Source organism: Crocodylus siamensis, chromosome 5, assembly GCF_052110815.1.
Source record: "Crocodylus siamensis isolate JL-2025a chromosome 5, ASM5211081v1, whole genome shotgun sequence".
Lineage (NCBI taxonomy): Eukaryota > Metazoa > Chordata > Crocodylia > Crocodylidae > Crocodylus > Crocodylus siamensis.
The window spans coordinates 46,769,617-46,788,928 of record NC_143399.1 but is presented as its reverse complement, the minus strand read 5'-3'; the positions used below and the strand labels follow the sequence as shown (position 1 = coordinate 46,788,928).

General features: G+C 44.6%; 1 protein-coding gene across 2 annotated transcripts in view; it reads right to left on the bottom strand.

The window, feature by feature from the left end:
* Positions 1–19,312, bottom strand: part of KLHL20 (kelch like family member 20) — a 30,653-nt gene that overhangs the window by 6,553 nt on the left and 4,788 nt on the right. For both annotated transcript variants that reach the window (XM_090046793.1, XM_090046792.1), the window contains 8 exons: positions 12,156–12,729; positions 5,790–5,948; positions 4,558–4,652; positions 2,848–2,963; positions 2,260–2,443; positions 1,311–1,454; positions 837–970; positions 4–212 (listed from right to left, as the gene is read on the bottom strand). In XM_090046793.1, coding sequence (XP_089902919.1) covers positions 4–212; positions 837–970; positions 1,311–1,454; positions 2,260–2,443; positions 2,848–2,963; positions 4,558–4,652; positions 5,790–5,948; positions 12,156–12,729 — 1,615 coding nt within the window. The remainder of the gene's footprint in view (positions 1–3; positions 213–836; positions 971–1,310; positions 1,455–2,259; positions 2,444–2,847; positions 2,964–4,557; positions 4,653–5,789; positions 5,949–12,155; positions 12,730–19,312) is intronic.

The following is a 19,312-nucleotide window of genomic DNA, read 5'->3' as shown; positions in this document are numbered from 1 at the left end:
CACTCCACTCCGACGTGAAGTCATAGCCACCACAGGAGACCACTGATTCGTTCTGGGATTGTATCTTTCAGCACTACTGAGCTCTGTGGTGTCATCTCGACCTCCCACAGCATAGATCATGTCCTGGTACACTGCACAGCCCAGGTGCTTCCTCCTGGTTCCCATAGGCGATATTGTGTGCCAGCGATTCTCCTGGGGATTGTAGCGTTCCACTGTGGAGAAAAGTAATTTTACAAATCTTTGGACACTAGTGTCTCATTTCCTTCTGTTACTACCTTTGGGCTTGTATCCATACTATTGGTGAGACTAAATACATAGATAGCTCTTCACTCCCAACATTAGAAGCACATGCTGTGTCAGCTTGTCACCATCCACTCTACTGCCTTCCTTCTACAGAAGACTTGCTATTCTTTCTCCTGTCCCCCAATCCCAATTTAGCAGAGACAGGGAATACAACTGCTCAGTCATTTAATACACCTTACCCAGAGAATGACCTTCAACTACAACTGGCCATGTTGTGACAGATGGATCTCTAGTACCCCATTTTTAAAGCCAATAAAGTCCTACTGCAGAAGCAATGCAGTGACTCTTTGCAGGCAAGTGCTAGAAAATGCACAAAGTAACAGCCTTAGGATAAATTGCCCACTGCCACTTCTTAGTAAGATGTAAGGAAATATACAACCAGTCACAAATACATTCTTACATATAGCAAAACCATATTCAGAGGAAGACACTCAGTGAACAGATCAGAAATATTCACCAGCTGTCTGGGAAAGGCTTAGGGGTAAATAAACAAGATCGCTGCAGAAAGCAGCTACAGTGAAGTGCAGACATACCTGTGTTGAGAGGGGATGTCCCATCAGAGCCTCCCACTGCATAAAGAAAGCCCCCTAACACAGCTACTGCCACTCCCAGGCGCCTGGTACTCATGGAAGCTACGCGAGTCCATTTATTTTCTTTTGGATCATACCTGCCATAGAAACCACACACAAAGATCAGTTCAATTTTCAGCTACCCATGCGTAGCCCTTTTCTTGAACGAGTGGCCTCTGGTGAGTAGAGGATTCTGTGGGACTAGAGTACGATCGTTCAACACGAAGGCAGAGTATTCCTAACATGTCTTTCTTCCGATACTTGAAAGTGCTTTGGTCTATTCATGCCACAGCAGCATGTCAGGTGAACCAAAGAATACCCATGTTATGTAAGAAACCTACTCAGCATTTGTCTTTTCAAACTTGTCTGTATCATCAGCACCCTGATAGAAGGAGACCCACTCCTTCCCCCCCCTCAAACACCCCTCATTTTTAATACCTTTCCACAATGTTGAGACAAGAGACACCATCCTGGCCACCCACAGCATACAGATAGCCCCCAAGAACTGCCACACCAACGCTGGTCCTGCAAGTGCTGGTGGGGGCCACATCACTGCTCCACTGATTTGTCTTCGGATCATATCTAGAAAAATGTATCAAGCAGGGTAGACCTCAATTGGTGAACTATAGAAAATCTCGGCCCCCCCGGGGTATGGGATTAGTGGGGTAACAACCTGCTCCTATTGAAGCAGGAGTAGAACTATTTATAAACATGTCAAATAAGTTCTTAATTGCTATGCACTGTGCTGGGCCCATCTTAAAGTAATTCTTAAAAAGTTACAATTCCACTAAAAGTGAGTTCTACTGTATCTTATTTAAATCACCTATAATTTGAAAAACCCAATGCAAACAACATGGCTCTTATGAGAATTTGAAATGTTCATTAATTCTCTATTCAGCAACCCCAGGACAAAATGTCTAGATGCTTTCTAGTAAACACACGCTAATAACCTCATACTCATGAGCAACACTAACACAACAAGCTGGTAGATAGGTATGCATAAAGAATGTTACAGAAGACAGTTGTGTTCTCTATCAGTTACAGCCAGACCCACCTTTTATATTTCATTTTCTTAAACCCATATATATGAAGGGCTATGACTCCCGCTAGCTCAGAACAGAAGCCAAACTTCAGGATTATCATGAAGGTAGAAACATATATATGAAATATGGTACATCTGAAATCTAAGCAAGAAGTACATGGATGGAAACACTCAAAAGGGTGAGCAACAATTGTCATATTTCCTGCCTTTGTATTGCTTAATAAATAAAGTAGACATACAATTTCATGTTCAACATTTCCGCAACAGAGCCAGATAGTACCATGGATACATTTTTCAGATGTAATGCCAGGTTTTAAGTCTTTTACTGGCTTAACAGGGGCCTACCTTTCTACACTGTTAAGGTAAGAAGAACCATCATGGCCTCCCACAGCATACAGAAGGTCATCCAGAACGCTGACTCCAACTCCACAACGTCTTTTGCTCATGGAAGCCACCATCCGCCACTCATTGGTTTGAGGATCATAGCGCTCCACACTGGAAATTGCATCCCCACTGCACCAACCCCCCACTGTGGGAATCAATGCAACATATACAGTGTCAAGATAATGTAAATACACCCACCATGTATATGTATCCAATAAATAATCCAGCTACATCATCTACCCACAAACACTTCTGATAAGACTTTCTGGTCAGAAAGCTGGAACTCTTTACTCTGAGGCCTGTCACTAGAACATAGGGTGTGATTTTGCAAAAAGGCCCATGTGAATTTAGGAAGGAAGTCCCACCAGAAGTCAAGTGTTTAGGCATTCATAGCAAAGAAAAAGACCAAGTAAGAAAGTATAGGTTAATTTAGACTGTAGAATGGGTAACACACCACATTGCTTCTGAAGGTGTGGAAGATGAGGTGAGCTACATAGGCAGATGACCTTGATATGAAACGTACAGAGATTTCAAGGCCACAGTACATACCTGCAAAGAGCACTTCTCCACAGCGGATGGGTTTGCGTGGCCGAGTTCTTGGTCCCTGCATTAGTGGCCTCTCTTGGGGCAACAGTAGGTAGTTTTTGGCCTCATCCACAAGGTCCCTGCATGAAATGTTTTTTTGAATGCCTGTGCAACAGTGGCATTTCTAAGAAAACATACTATTCACATGCCACCACTCAGAGCTACCAGTTCCAATCACATATTGCGCACTTACGGTCAAAAGAAAATAAGAACATTCATGACTATGTACAGCTTACACGATCTATTACTTCAACAACTAAGGTCCTGATCAAAACCCCATAGTAGGTAATATTAGATTGATGTTTCCCTTCAACTGTTAAAATATTAAAATATTTATGTAAAACCTGACAAAACCTGGAGCTCAAGCATCATTAAAGTTGATACCGATCACATGTTTGCACACACCCACAGAAGCATGACCAACAGATTAATATGGTATCCACCTGATAAATATTTTATTATACAACTCTGGCCAACTTGCATCCACTGCCCACGGTCTGTCACCCTGAAACAACTAACATTCCAAAGCTCTGAGCAATAGTGAAACAGCCTTTTTTTTTTTAAAATTATTTGCTGCAAAAAAGTTTTCTCCTCCCTACATGGAATATTTCCAACACCGAAGTACTATCCAGGAAGGGAACAACTTAATCGTACATCAAAACCAGATTTTCTGTTTTCAAAAACATCACAGTTTTACAGTCTAATGTCACGCAACTAAGAAAGCCTAGAAAATAAGAGCTTTATACCACTGAAGGAAGTCACAGTTCCCCCGCAAAATTAGCACCAACCTCAAATTCCAACAGGGATCATTAAGGTCATGGCATTTTTAAAGAAGGAAAAATTATGTCAAGTAATTTTTACAGTGTGGCTTCCTTTGAGCATCATTCAGTTAGATTCTTGATAACTAAGGCACCTGGCTTGACATGCGAAGTCATATAAAAACACCCTGTCCTGTGAAGGATAATTTCATAGATTCATAGATTGTTAGGGGTTGGAAGGGATCTCACAAGATCATCAGGTCCAGCCCCCCTGCATTAGGCAGGGAAGACAACTGGGGTCAGGTGACCCCAACAAGGTGATTGTCCAGTCTCTTCTTGAAGATTTCCAGGGCGGATGACTGCATCACCTGTGAAGGAAGTTTATTCCACAGTCTGGACACTCTTAACCGTGAAGAAATTCTTCCTAGTGTTAAGCCTGAAATGGTCTTCCAGGAATCTGTGGCCATTACTCCTGGTTTTCCTCAAGGGTGCCTTAGTGAACAGTTGTTCGCCAAACCCTTGATGTATTCCCCTGATGTAAGCTGCTACCAAGGTCCCTCTCAGCCTTCTCTTTTTTAGGCTGAAGAGACCCAAGCCGGTCAGCTTTTCCCCGTATGGCTTGCCTTGCAAGTCTCTGACCATACGGGTGGCTCTTCTCTGGACTCTCTCAAGCTTTTCCACATCCTTTTTTTGTCAGATGCTGACAAAGAACAAGGTTCTCAAAGCGTGTTCTTCCACCACTTGCTTTTTTTCTCATCTCCTCCAAACAATCCCAGAAGAGGAAACAGGTAAAGACTTCCCTAGTTTATCCACTGACAAATCACCATATTCTCGGACAGTGAACACAGAAAGCACTTATGTACAATGAAAGTCATACAACAAGTTCCTCAGTGTTGCTTTCCCCAGGGAGATTTACCTGCATTCTTCATCACTTTTAATGAGTGGATCTGAGCCAACCGTACCCACGAGGAACTTGGGACTGAGCAGGGGCAGACGGACATGTTGCAGCACCTATGACACAAAACAGAATACCTCTGTTGGTGGCCCACTTTTCTTGATAAAGACAAGCAGTCAAAAGGAGAATAGCATTAGCTACATTGTTTCAAAATGCTTTGTGAGCCAACAAAGAGTTAAAAATTCCAAGGGCAAACTGGTAACATGAACTGATTTCTTTATGAACAGCATCTCTGCAACTGTTATAAGCCAATGTAGGCATCCAACAGGACATCCATTTTTTTTTTTTTAAAGTTGATCCATAGGGCTCTTAAATGAATAAAGTCACCATCCTGATTGTAAATCCTTGGAAAATTGCAAACATCAACACAGTTATAAAGCATTAGTCAGGCTGTAAGTTTTATTACCTAATTCTACTCTCCAAGTACATATGCCATTGCAAGTGAATCATATCAAACATAGGGGCCCGGCCACAACCAGCTCACAGTTTAAAGGCACAAATAGACATAATAATACAATCCTGGCAGACATATGGTCTTGCCAAGGGGATGAAGCTGAAAAAAGATAAAACTAGAGCAGACTGGCGGAAAACAATTCATTCTCATGAGAACTTTAGGACATTTTTTCTAAATGGAATTATGACAAAACATCCTTTTCCAGACTGAAAAGGACAGGATAGTCAGTATTTTGCAACTGCTCGTATAGAGGGCACCCCAGAATTATCAGAATTAAAACTTTCAGTTGAAAATTTTGTCAAAATCAAAACATCTGTAAAATGTTTCAGTTCCAACAAAAGGGTATATTTCATCCACAATGTTCCAAATGGCCCTAGTATAAAATTCTCAGATATGAAGTCTACTGCCAGAGATTAATGCAACAGTTCCTATAGGGGCAGGTTACTCCTTCATTCCATTTTGGGGCTTCTTGCACAATCCTTTGAAGCCACTGTTGGAGACACCACTGACTAGATGGACTAATGATATAATTCAGGATAGCAATGCTTATCTGTAAGCATTAAGTGGTCTCTTATTGAAATATCTAGATACGGGTTTTATGGTCCAGCTGGTTGGAAAACAAGTGTTTTACCACACCTGGAAGTTCTGCAGGGAATTATTTCCACTATTACATTGACAAAAATCCATTGTCTCCTACTACATATAAAGAAGCCACACATTCAAGTGTACTCAAAGTTACCTGGGGAAGCTGAGGTCGCCTCTCCTGAATACTGTATTTCACCCAGGCCATCACAGCATTGAACACCTGCTCCTCACTGCGAACATTCAACTCATCACTGGATATGATGTCTATGAGCTGATTGGCTGGTAGCAGCATGAACTCCTCACTCTCCATCACCTGTCCAAAGGGATAGTAATAAGGAAAGAGGTAAGGACAGTGTTTCAGAGCACCAAAACTACAGATGGCCTCTACACTTCACTGCAAAGGTATAAAGAGAAGCGTTTCCCCCTAGTTTAGGATCCGATGATCTGATCCAGCAAGCTGCTGACCCCTTTCATTGACTCCAGTGAGGGTGAAAGATATTCTGCAACCTTCAGAATTGGGCCCCACCAGCACAGCTCAGGCAACCCTCAAATGGTGATGCAAATAAAAGGGAATGTAAAAATTCTGTGGATGCCTTTAAGGAGTTAATCCACAGAATGCGCTGATCAGATTTCAAAATTTCGGGAAAAGCAGAGCCCTTGTTTAAAGCCAGCCTCTTCATTTGCGATGTGTAATATACAAGATAAAAAGAAACATTTTCTGCAGCTGGTAAATATTTTGGAGGAAAGCAGTACCAGAATAAAGATGTTTTATTTGTAATAAATTCAAAATAGGACCCAAAGTAGCAGTCTCAGAAATAATTTACCAATGACATTGTAGAAAATAAGGAAAAGTCTTCCTGACTCTGATTTGTAGCAGAAGGGAAAGTGTCTCAGGACAGGGAGATGGGCTCATTTGATCCTACCTCTGCTTCACTCCCTCTAAATATAAAACGTGGTGTGCCTGAGTGCAAATGTACTCAGGGGGGAATTGGAGCCTCCTAAAACCCCAGGGACTGATTAGTCCTGAAATATAAGCCACTGACAATCTGCAAACATGTTAATTTCTTCTGTACCCAAGATAGCAAGTAAACTTCTCAGAAGGTTTCAGCCACCACTAGAGAATCTATGCTTAGATCAAGTGAAAGCAATGCATGCTGCAGATGGGAGATTTCTGGAGATGGGTATGCACCCTTAGGCATACAGATATCAGGATGGGAAGAGTACAAGATGGTAATAAAAACAAGAACTGTAGCGATGACAAGCCACATACCTTTCCTAGAACCCTACTATGACAGCTGAGAAGCTCAGCCACAGAAAGCAATTGATATTAGGCTCCCCAGTTAGAAATACATCTGCAAGAGCTCTGCATCCTGGCTTCAGGATGGTTAACATAAATAAATTCTTCCTGTGATTTCCATACAGGGATCAGGGACATGGACTTTTTAATTACTTGAAGAACGAATTTTAGAAGACTGCTTGAATATTAGAAGAGATCCAAGATGCTGGTAATAGTAACTATTGCTAAAAGGAAACCAAAAGGCAGCAGATCTGGTTTTTAGGATGTGCAGAGTTTTCAGTGACCAAATGAGGGGCTGAGATTAAGTTACCTGTGAACTGCTGCAGCCTCAGAGTCCATTTAGAGACAACGGGTTAGAAACTCAGATGATCATAAGTCAGCAAGTGTGTACAGTATGCCTCTCACACTAAAGATGGTAGATTGTGCCTAAAACTGGCTCCAATTATTGCAAATACAGCATAAGTCTCCAGAAAGCTTTAAGGAAGCAATATCCTAAAAGTCCTCAATTTATTTCATAATTGGTGGTAGAATCCAGGAATAGTGTTAGTGCTTCTGCAAACCAAGCTGCTACTTAAGTGTAACCTTGTAAGTTAGCAAATTAAACAACTAGTTATTTAAAAGAATGTAAATACCACTTTTATCCCAATTATCCAGGAGGACTGGTAATTGCCTGACTGAAATGAGTATGCCATTTGACTGCTTGCAGCCCTATGCAGGACCTTGTATGGAACACAACAGCTTCTCAGCAGTAATTGGAATCAGGAGAATTTACTTTAGGGTGTTAACTGTGACTTTTATATTTATATACTGGACACTAAATAAGTGTTTGAATACAGAGTATATGGCAACAGCTTTGGCTACTGCTACCACGCATGAGTTGTCTGTCATGGCATCTATTTCCTCATTGCACAGATGTCAAGCTCAGAAAAAAGTATTACAGAAGAAAACCTTCACAGAGTGGAGTAACAGATCTATTTTATGTTGTGTGTGTGTAAGATTCACTAGGGGAATTAGGCAGGCGATTAAACTGAGGAAAATGGAAAATCCCAAGAGATGTTTCACCAAGAAGTTAATGATGTGGTACAGCAACATACATAAAGATTAACAGAACTACAAGTTATTACTGTCGAAGACATGAAGCAATCAGAAGGTGTTCAAAATGCCCGGTGTGGCCTGCAGTTAACGCTTTACACTACCATCCCGGCGATTCCCATCTTCTGTTTCATTCTGCCAGGTTAGTGCAGCCACATACATCTGGTTTCTGATAAGGAAGAGATGCTTCATATCACTTCTCAGCCCCCACTTTGGGTGAGTAAGAAGCCAGGCTACTGGATTTCACAAGGGATTCTAGTTTATTCTTCTGCTACAAATATGATAGCTGAAAGGATGAGGGTTACAATTAAATGGGGCCTTAATGTTCTTTTGTAGGAAAAAAAGTGGTGGAGGGGGAAGAGAGAGACCACTAAGAATAAAGAGAGGGAGAACTTTAAAGGCCACGACAGGGTTATGGAAATAAGGGCATTAAAAATATCGACCTTCTTCCAAGTTTGTTTCTTTAATAAAAATCATTCCTATAAACACCGCTGTGATCTAGGCATCCATTTTCCACAGGCCATGTTTTAGTTTAGTTTAGTAATTTATAAGTATTTGAAAATGGGAGCTGTTTTGAGTCCAAAGCTTCTGCCTGGAATGTGATCAGATGGGAAATGATGACAGAGAGCTGGCTGTTGCAACAGTAAGAGAAAAAAGGTCCCCACTGAAAGGAGCTCAGAACAGCCCCAGATTTCAGCTGCATATACTGCTGCTTTAAATGTTCAATACAAAATTACAGGCATCTAAATAAAACTTTTTTAGAGTGCAGTATGTCCCACTTGTGTAAAAATGAAAACAAAACAGCTCTACCCATTAAAACCACCGAGCATAGAAAATAAATAATCAGCTGTTTACCATTTCACTTCCCACCCTGCTGTCCCTGAAAAAACAGCATAAGAAATGAAATGCAGAATAGGCATAGAGTGAAACCATGTGTAGAATGGCTAGCGAGAAGGCAGGGCTTGACAAATTCACTTGCTTTTGGCAAATCCTCAAGTTCTACACAATTTAGGCTCTCATGTGAAAAAGGAAAGTTGGTTTTCCAGTCCTTGCAGCTGGGAAAAGTCTGCCAGATGTATTTTACTTGTAGATTGATGCAGTCTGTATTCTGTTAAAGCTGTGAAATATTGTTTTCCATGCATCTGGCAGTCAAACCCAAGTGCATCTGCTCCTGTTCACAATTTTACTAATTCAGTGGTTCTCAACATTTCTGGACCCAAGACACCCCTGACTGGACTTGAGGCAGTGCTTTATAACTTTTGCAAACTGAATGGCACCCAATTATAGCACCTCCTAACTCAGGGGCTTGACAGTAAAGGTGAGGGGTCCTCCAGGCAGAGACAAGCCTGAGTCTGGCTTATCTGCTTAGCCCATCCACTTATCTCCTCACACTGATGGCAAGGGAGACAGCACTGTATGGACACAGCAGGGGTCCCCGACAACCCATTTTGACCAGTTTGTCCCTGGCATCAGGTGTGCCCTGTGGCAATGCAGGAACTTTCTGATGTACAGACACATGGAGCTCAAAGAAACAGACTGCATTAAAATGTTTCTGAGCAAACATCAGTCCTACTACCAGAAAGTGGTGGAAGAGGACACAGAAGATGCAGCCAACTCCACCTGGAAAACGGACACTTTGCACAGGCCATTCAAAGACCCCCCCAGGAGGGGAAGAGGACAGGGAGAACAAGAAGGATAACAATGAAATTGGACCCGGAGACGGCAAGGAAGACAGGAACAGGATCAGCGGAAGTGACAGCGACATCAACAGTGACAAGGACAGTGAGTGAACTGAGAATGTAAACCCCAAATTAGGGCTTGGACTAAGACACTGCAGTTGGGTTCGGGAAGGGCAGCAGGTGGGTGTGCAGAGGCCTTTATTGTAACGGGTGCATTGTTTCTTAATGTGGTTTAAAGTGTTTGATGGAAAGTTTTAAGTTAGATGATATATATAGATATCTATCTATATGTCTATATATTCTCAACCAGAGTGCAAGGACATCCTGAGGTATCACCACATCCTTTGAAAGTGCCAGAAGTTGTGGGGAGAGGGAGATCTATCTGCACTAACTGGTAGCAGACTGACATTAAGACGACTCCAGTCAGTTTCCACAAGGGCTACCCTGAAAAACTGTAGTATGTGGGCTACTACGGATCAAGTCGATTACCTGCTGCAACAACTGGAAAACTTATAAGCAACATTAGAGGGACAAACATTAGTTACTCACAGCAGAAAGGGACCCAAGAACTGGTAGCAAGTAAACAGGGAGAGTTAATGTGATTTCTGCAACTTATCTGCAGTCTCCTGACTGCAGAGAAACAGACATGCAAGATTTGGAAGAGAAGATCTGGAAGAAAAAGAAAGACCTTTCTCCCAACATCTGAGGTGAACTGGTCGTAATGTTCAGGGGATACTTCCTAGCCAGAAGCTGAGATATATAGCATGTTCCTGACAAACAGGGCTAAGAAAAAGTACCCTGGTGGAAAACCCAGGTCCCTTTCTAGCAAGCTGGGAGCTGTGGTTGGAAAAATAGCTGACTTCTCATCAGAAATAGGGACCCATTGTTGGGACTCCACATTCTTGTATTGGTCCTTTTTTAAGGTGGCATCTGGCAAGGTTTTCAAGCCTGGTAGGAAGAGGTGTGAAAGCAAAAATAATGACTTGGGTTTAGAAATGCGATATCTGGAAATACATGTTTGAATTGCTTTCAGACAACTGTCACTGAATAACACGTGTGAAATCCTAGTTCTGATGAAGGATGGGACTTAAGGCCTCCACTGAGACTTCTGCATCTCTCTCATCTTTTCCATTTCTCCCTAATCTCTTAATTCCACTTTATATTTAATGACTTTTTGAATAAATGATCCTATGTTTGGGCTTTTAGTTTTTTATACCACAGTTGTGCAGCACACTCCAAAAGGAGCATGGGATATCACAAACTATCAGGCCCACAGGGCCAGAAGCAAGCCATACAAACTGCCACACCTCAGTGTTCACTGTCTAGAACAGGGGTGAGAAAATATGGCCTGCAGACTACATCTAGCGCCCTAAGGGATTTTATCTGGCCTACAGTGGGCCCCTTGGCCCTGCTTTGTCCAGGCCCAGGGGCAGCCCAGGCCATGGTGCATGCAGCTGGTCCCACTGTCCCCAGGGTGTGCAGCGGGGCTGGGTTGGTGGTCAGACTACTTCCTGACAGCCCCAGCAGCCACGGCTCCTTCCAGCTGCTACCACTGCCAGACTCAGTTCTGCTACTTGGGCACCCCAGCCCATCCCCTCTGCACCTACTACTGGGGGCGCCCGATGGAGTGGGTGGGCAGTGTTCTCCATGGAAACCAGCCTAGGACCCACATGGGTAGGGCATGCTCAGCCAGGTGGATGGGAAGGGGTTGCAGGCAGGCAAGCAAGGAGAGGCATCCAAAAGCTGGCTGGATGGGTAGGGCCAGGGCTGGGATTGGAGGGTGGTGACAGTGTGGGGTTGGGACCTGGCCGCACATCCCTGCAACAGGCAGGAGTGTACAAGGAGTGGATCATGGTTCTGCCGTGGACCCTGCCCTTGCCCTATGATCCCACTCCATGATCCCAGCCCTGCCTGCCTGTTCCACTCCCAGATACCATGTTCCACCCGCCCACAGCCCTATCCCATCCACCTGGCCAAGCACACCCTGCCCACACAGGTCCCACACTGGTCTTCACGGAGACCTCAGGCTCTCTGGATAATGACAGTGTGGGCCCAGACCCTAGGGCAAAGTCACTTAGGGAACTTTGGTGAGCTGTTGGGGGCTGGGGAGGGAGGAAGGCACTGACTTGGCTTGTGACAGACCATCAAAACTCCCTAAGTGGCCTTCCAGTCCAAACAACTGCCCACCCCTAGTCTACAGTATGTGTGATGTTCAAATCATTATGATGGGAAATAACTGGTCTGGATCAGTAATCGATGTAAAATAGCTCTACTGCTCCAAGACTCTTTTATTTGGTACTCAACTACAGCTACCATTGACTAGGTGTAAAGACAAATTGCTGATGGAAGGGCAGGATTTGTAAGGAACCATTGAACAAAGAAATGCCAAGAACTCTCCCAAGCCATGTTTGTAACAAGAGTTTCAGCCCAACCAACACAGACAGCAGCTTACCTCCTGAAAGTTATGTTGCGTGAACTTGTCAGCAATCCTCAGCAATTCACGGCAGGAGTGAGTGTCAGCAAATGCTCGGATGCCCAGGCAATTGGAAGGGTCCAACTGTCTTTTTAAGAACTCACAGCAGGCCTCCTGGATCTCAGCCAGCTGGAGGAGGCAAGCGGCTGGCAGCAAAGTCTGGACATTGCCCTCCTCCACTGTGATCTGGGAAGTGTATGCAAAGTCAATCAGCAGCTCCATGGCCCTTTCATCGATGTCTCGAATCACTACTTCTGTCTGCCGACTCTCAGCCAGCTCCCCAGTGAACATGGCTCGGAAGTAAGGGCTGCAGGCTGACAGAATCACCCTGTGGGCATAGATCTTTTTAGCACCAACCACCAATACCACGTCACACAATTCCCGGTGCTTCCGCAGAAGGTTGATGACCTCCAAGGTTTGCCGAGGGTGCTTGTCTGAGATGTAGGGCATCCGAGCAGGTTGTGGCACCCCCTCAGGCAGTTTATTGGGATCTCCGAGTGTGCAGCGGCTCGTCACGTCCATTCCGGTCTCTCCTGGTCGCGTGCTGGTACACCTGCAAGAAGTAAGCCATGAAACAGCACTGTCATCAATTTGTCTCCCACCAAACATCAGCAGTGGCTCTGTTACAATGCTGTCTGTTCTAAGATGGACACAAGTCCCCTTCAACCCAGCTGTCTGTGCAAACAAAACAAAAAACCACACCTAAATTAAGTAAGTTACCAAATCAGCCTAAACCAATGTTTTTCAAAATGAGGGACCTGGTGAACATCTAAACTTTGCATGACAGGAAGGAATGGAAGAGGGGAAATATACATGGAGGAAAGGAAAGAAAAAGAAAAACTGAAGAAGAATCTCTTTCAGGTAGCTGGAGTGGTTACAGTGGCCTGAAATGAGACTGTGCAATTGATGGCCCATGGGCTGCATGCATCCTGTGAATACTTAAATGCAGTGTCCAAGCTCCTGCCCAGCTGCTGTTTCCTACTTTGCTCTCCTATTTCTCCAAATGCAATAGCATCTGGAGTCTTCAAGTTCCCCCTCCTTCCTCTGGCTGCTGCTTCCTGCCTCTGCCTCCATGGGGTGGGGCAGTATGACATGCTACGCAGGGAGCTGAGGGTGAGTCCAGGGCTACATGATGTGGGAGAAAGAGGGGGTGGTCTCAGAACAACCCCTTCTGCACCCCAAGACAGAGATGAACCAACAAGGCAACACCATTCAGACCCTAAGTGTGGTACAACTGCAACACTCCAACCAGCCTAATGAATGACTAGCCTCCCAAAGGCAGTGGCAAAAACTCCACCATCAGGGGCACTTAAAAGCAGACTAGACAGATTATTATGATTTTTATTATAATGATTATTATGTTATTAGATTATTTATGGTAGTGAAGAAACCTGAATTGGCTCTTGGGGATGGACTGGATGACTTAATTCTTATACATCTCCAGTTTCTTGTACAATGGTATTACTGAACTGCTCCAATCACTAGCAGCTGAAAATATTCTCACATCAGCCATACTAGGTTAAAAGAAAAATCTAACCTCGTTTTGCCACTGAACAATACATTTTCTGAATGCTTAAAGGAAAGAAAATTTTAAAAAATGGATCACATCTTTTCCCTTCATTATTGTGTCAAATGCACTAACCACAGGGAAATTGTTCTCTTCCCACCAGTTTGGATAATTCCACTGCATCTTAGACTGCTTTTCCTCTTGTTCCACCCTTCCCCTCCACTCATCATATTCAGATGTTTCAGACCATTACCTTTTCCTCATATCTTGGTTTCACTGATTCAGCAGGGTCCCTCTGGGTTTTGCTGCTTGCTCCTGTTCAGTCTCTGTACACTTCAAATAGCTTGTTTTTCCCCACTCTAGCCTTTTTATATCCTTCACTGTTCTCTCTTCCTGACACCTCTGACAAATCCCTCTGCTGCGAAACTGACTCTCACTCCTTCCCTGCACCCACTCTCCTCTTTTATAGCCCATTCCACGGCTTTATCATCATTTTAAAAAAAATGTTATTTCCCCCACAAAATGTTGGGAAACTGTCCCCCAGTGTGGATTACCTCAGAAATACCCCAAAGAAATGCTAGAAAGCTTGAATAAAGCTTGCAAAGCTTAGATAAAGGTTAATTGACCTGCATTCCTAGTTTAGTTTTATAATGCCTACAGGCTCAGAGCAGAGGGCAGTATTCTCTCTCTGGGGAGATGGACTGCAAACTGGGACAAAATCTCCCAATACAAAATTTAGCTCTAAACAAACAAGTCAGTGGGGCTGGATTGTGCTTCAGGGTTTCTAAAATACCTCCAAGAAGGAGAGAGCATGAGTAAAAGAGCATCATTAACAGCACTTCGGTCAATGTTTACCGTGTAGGCTTGCAGCCTAAGCATTCTTTGAGCAGGAACAGTTGCTGTCTTCGGTGGAAAAGGGACTCTGATGAAATGAAACATGACACAGAAAAGTCTGGACTACGACTTCTTGGGAGAGATGACTGGATTTTATGCCTAAAGGTGAGCTTCAGAAGATGCATCTGGTTTTCTCTAACCACAAAGTCACCTTAAATGTGGCCCTGGAGCAGCTCTCCCAGGTTCTTGCAATTACCTTGAACATTATGGAAATGTAAGGGTAGAAATAGATGTCACCAAATGAAGTGGATCACCTATGCCAGGCAGGTATTCCCAGGGCTTGAGGGGCCTGCTTTTGCCAGGGAATTCAAGGTGCACAGGATCAGGCGCCTCAAACTCTCAGAGCGCATGCCTATGGCAGCTGGAGAGTACAGGCAGCTCTCGCTACCAACATTCGCCTGCCATAAAGCAAATGAATGTCTGCTGCAATAAAGTGGCACAAACTGTTACTACCTTTTACCACAGCCACATTGGGTATGGATATCTATTTGCTTTTGCTTTGTGCTACTGTAAAATTGTTATGGCAGCAAAGGTGAAATTTGTTTCCACCCAAAGGCAGATTTAGTTAAGGCTGCACCTTCTGCTAGCAAGGTGGCTTACTCAGTCACTTCCACAATCAGGAGGCCCTGGCTGTTTGTGGGAGCTGAAGAGGGAACCTAAGGAAGATCTTGCATGTACTCTACAGTTATTGAAGCCTTGGAATACACACATAGGCACACATGCTCATAATTTTTTTTAAAAGATAAAAAAAATAACTAAGCCATGTTACTGGCTGGTTGGATTTGTGCATCAGCAACCCCTGACCTCCAAACGGGGAGAATGGAATTTTCTTCCTCAAAACAGACTCTACTGAAATCACTTTGAAATAAAACCACTGAAGAAGGACCTTGTAAGAACTCTATTCTATTCAGTTTCTTATAGTAGGCCTATCACTATTGTCTCTGGTCTCTTTCCTACTGGAAAGAAATGTTGCTTTATGAGTAAAGCAAATTGAACAGATGCAAGAAACCCCCCCACAAAAGTTAGCACTCCTAGCTCATCTATAACTTCTGTCTGGTTAGCGTAGAGGCTGGCCATCAATGGACCTGGGAATTTCCACAGAGGCTCAAGCCAGATGCTTGATGTTATGTCCTGGGGGTTGCTGCTATACACAGGCACAGAAGTGTGAATTAAAAGGACACCATCTGATGGCATGCATCTCAACCAAAATAATAATTTAGCTGCATTATGCGTGTATTATGCATATATATGCATACAGAATGAAAGATGACTCAGTGGCTTAGAGGTGTGAAAGACAGAAGGCAGCACTTGATTCTCACATGCTAGACTAGCTGTTTCCTCCCCCCTCCCCCACAAAAGGCTGGGAGCTGCTCTAAATACTCAGGTCGATTAAAAGAGAGAAGACTGAAGAAGAAATGCATATGTAAGGATAAAAGATTCACACTCAGCTATGCAGACATTCTGGGATTAGCTTCCATCAAAATGTAAGGCTGGGGAAATCAGCAAATACAGTGGGATTAAGGAAGAGCTGACAAAGGATCAGTTTGTAGCATATAATGCTGAAAAGTACAAATGGAAACACAGGCAGCCTGCAACCCCAAGTCAGATAAATAAATGTTCGGTCTCTTCACTGTATTTGGCTCTGCTGGCTCCCAGTGCTTTTTCTTCATTATCCCAAGGTTTTATGAGGCTTGTATCCTTGCAGGATACAGAGCCCTCTTACAAGATTCCAAAACAACACAAATAGGCATCTGAGGGAAATGCATAACGACTTCTCAGCAGTAAATTATTTTACATAGCATCTTTCAACTCAAAGCATTCACTTGATCACTTTCTCTCTTTCATATACACAGAGGCTAAAACCTATCATCTAACACAAAAAAATGCAGCTAGCTCTAGGGTGGAAAGCAGACGAGTGTAGCAGCTTAAAAAAAGAAATTAAGATTACAGTATACAGCTGAAACAGCTTTAAGAGACAGAATTTAGGTTTGAAAAAAGTAAGTATTAGAGCTGGAATCTACTTGTATTCCAGGCTCACTACCTGTAAACTTCTCATGGGATTGATGGAAGACAAGGATTTAATTTCATCTCAGCCAAAAATATAATACCTCTGGCAAAAGAGTACCCATTAATATGCCAGCTACTAAATCCATAATACCACCTAATGTTCACTGGAGGTCATTAGAGTATTGTCTTTGCTTGTAATCAGCAAGAAAAGAACAATTTCATTGTCCTTCCCAGATGTTGGTGTTTAAAGGAACGTAGTCAACAAGCACGTTACAAATAAACTGTTGGTAACAAGATGTTGGATTATTAAAAATGAGACAATTATAACAACACAGAGTAGGTGTCACTATTCACACTGTTAACTTCAACAATTTTCTCAGCCTAATCAGTGAAAATCTCTAAAAATCAGTTTCACTAACTATAAAGTTATTAAATGCAAGCAGCTGAAGTTAAAGAGGTTCTGCAGCAGAACCTTTCAATAAGGTTCCTAAGCTTTTACTGTGGTGTCCCTCAGGTAATATCTAGTTCATGCAGCTGCCTTCCTACTGAGACAGCCACCTGCCGCTAACTATCATTTAAGTTGTAATGCAGGGACAGGCAACCCTTGGCACAGGTGCCAGAGTGTGGCATGCAACAAAGGCATGGGCAAAATACAGCCTGGGAGACCATTCTATCTGGCCTGCGGGGACCCTAAAAAATTTAGAAAATTAGTATTTATCTGCCCTTGGCTCCTGTCAAAAATGACAGGAACCAAGGGCAGTAGGACCCAGGGTAAGCCCAGCAGACTCCCACAACAGCAGCTGCCAGGCCCCACCCCCCCAGCCAAAAGCCCCAGAAGGGGCTTCTGGCCTGAGACCACATGGCTGCCCCACGCTGGAACTGCAGGTAAGGGGAAAGGGGGCTGGGGGGGAAGGGCAGGGGAGGAGCCTGGGGAAAAGCTGAACGGGGAGAAGGAAAAGCAGCCCCTCACCTGTCCCGTGCCTGATGCCCCACATGGGCGACTGTAGCAGGGAGTGCCGGCCACAGGGCAGGGGAAGGGCCACTTCCCCCCACCCCCACTCAGCTTTTCCCCAGGCTCCTTCCTGGCATGGAGGAAAGCAGCCCCTTCCCTACCCCGTGGTCAGTGCTCCCTGCTGCAGCTGCTCACAGCCCGCGTGGGGCTGTCTGGAGCAGACATAGGCATCCCCAGACGAGCTGCAAGTGGCTGCAGCATGGGGCACTGGGTGGCTAAGGGGCTGCTTTTCCCCCCCACGCTCAGCACCAGCTTCTAACCCAGACCCACAGCCAGCCTGGGCTCCATGCTGGCTCTGGGCTCACCCGTTGGGGCTGCACATGGTGACAGCAGTTGCAGCCCCCACCCTTGCCGCGCTGGGCAGTGTTTGCCACCACTGCCTCTGGGCAGCCCAGCACACAAGCTCTGGGCAGGCAGCAGCAGCCATCACCGCCCAGCGTGGCAAATGGGGGTGTGGGGAAGAGGAAGCTGCTGTCACAGCGCGCAGCCACTCGCAGCCCACATTGGGCTCCTTGTGCCTGCTCCAGACAGACCCATGTGGGCTGTGAGCGGCTGCAGTAGGGAGCACTGGGCACGGGGTGGACAAGGGGCCGCTTTTCCCCACACTCAGCACCAGCTTCTTCCCTGCTGGCGAGCAGGCAGTCGAGCCTGTGCACTGCCCCCAGCCTGTACCACAGGGCTAGAGGGCACTGGGAGTGAGTGGGCAAGGAGCCAGCAGGAGCATGGGGCCCACACCAGTGCCCTGGGGCCAGTGCTGGTGAGGCTCAGAGCAGGGCGGCAGGAGTGCAGGGTCCCGGCCAGCAGGGGCTCTATGGAGCCAGGCCAGATCCCCCCTCTCCATGCTGGTGCAGCCCAACCCAGCTCCACTGACCCCTGCCAGCCTGTGCCCCACCAGTGCTGGCCCTGGGACATTGGTCCTAAGTTGGTGACCAGGGGGCAGGGCACCTGTCAAGGGGTGGCGCTACCCATGCGGCCCTCAACAGCCTGCCAAAACTGGGTAAGCAGCCCTCTGTCCAAAATAATTGCCCACCCCTGCTCTGGGTGGATGGCAGGGAAGGGGCCAGGTCTGCGTTGCCAGAACAAGGATCGGACCCTTGGCATCTCCCACGTCATCTGCCCCTGGCACATCAACATCTTATGAGTTGAGGTTGCAGGTGTTTTTGGCTCTCTGCCTAAAAAAAATTGCCTATCCCTGCTCTAATGTGAAATCAGCATCTGCTGACCAGAATTTCCTTCATGTACTCTTAATTCTCTAGTGAAATCACAAACCTGCAATTTCTTTTTACTCAGGGAAAAGAGTTTTAACTCACTTCTGAATGAGAGACATTTTATACAAAACAATTGTAATCATCCATTCAAGTACTGACCTATCCCCAACCCTGATTTGCTTTGCAATATCTGACAGAACCATTATATATATGTCTGTATAGTTCTACGTAAGGATAAAAAACAGCATTACTCCATTAACATACCTGGATTTTATGGTAAGATTTGAAAGAGATTGAAATCCAATTTGAAAAAATTTATATGAATTATACTAAAATCATCAGAATGATAACAAGTGAACCAGGAACCCAAATGTCTTCACAGAGCTTTCTAAAATATAACAGCATATCCCCAAAGGATTCAAAGGTTTGTATCTGGCACATTCATGCCACTGCCAGCTTCTGGCTGAACTACATCAGTGCAATATAGCAAGATATCAGCCTGTAGGAA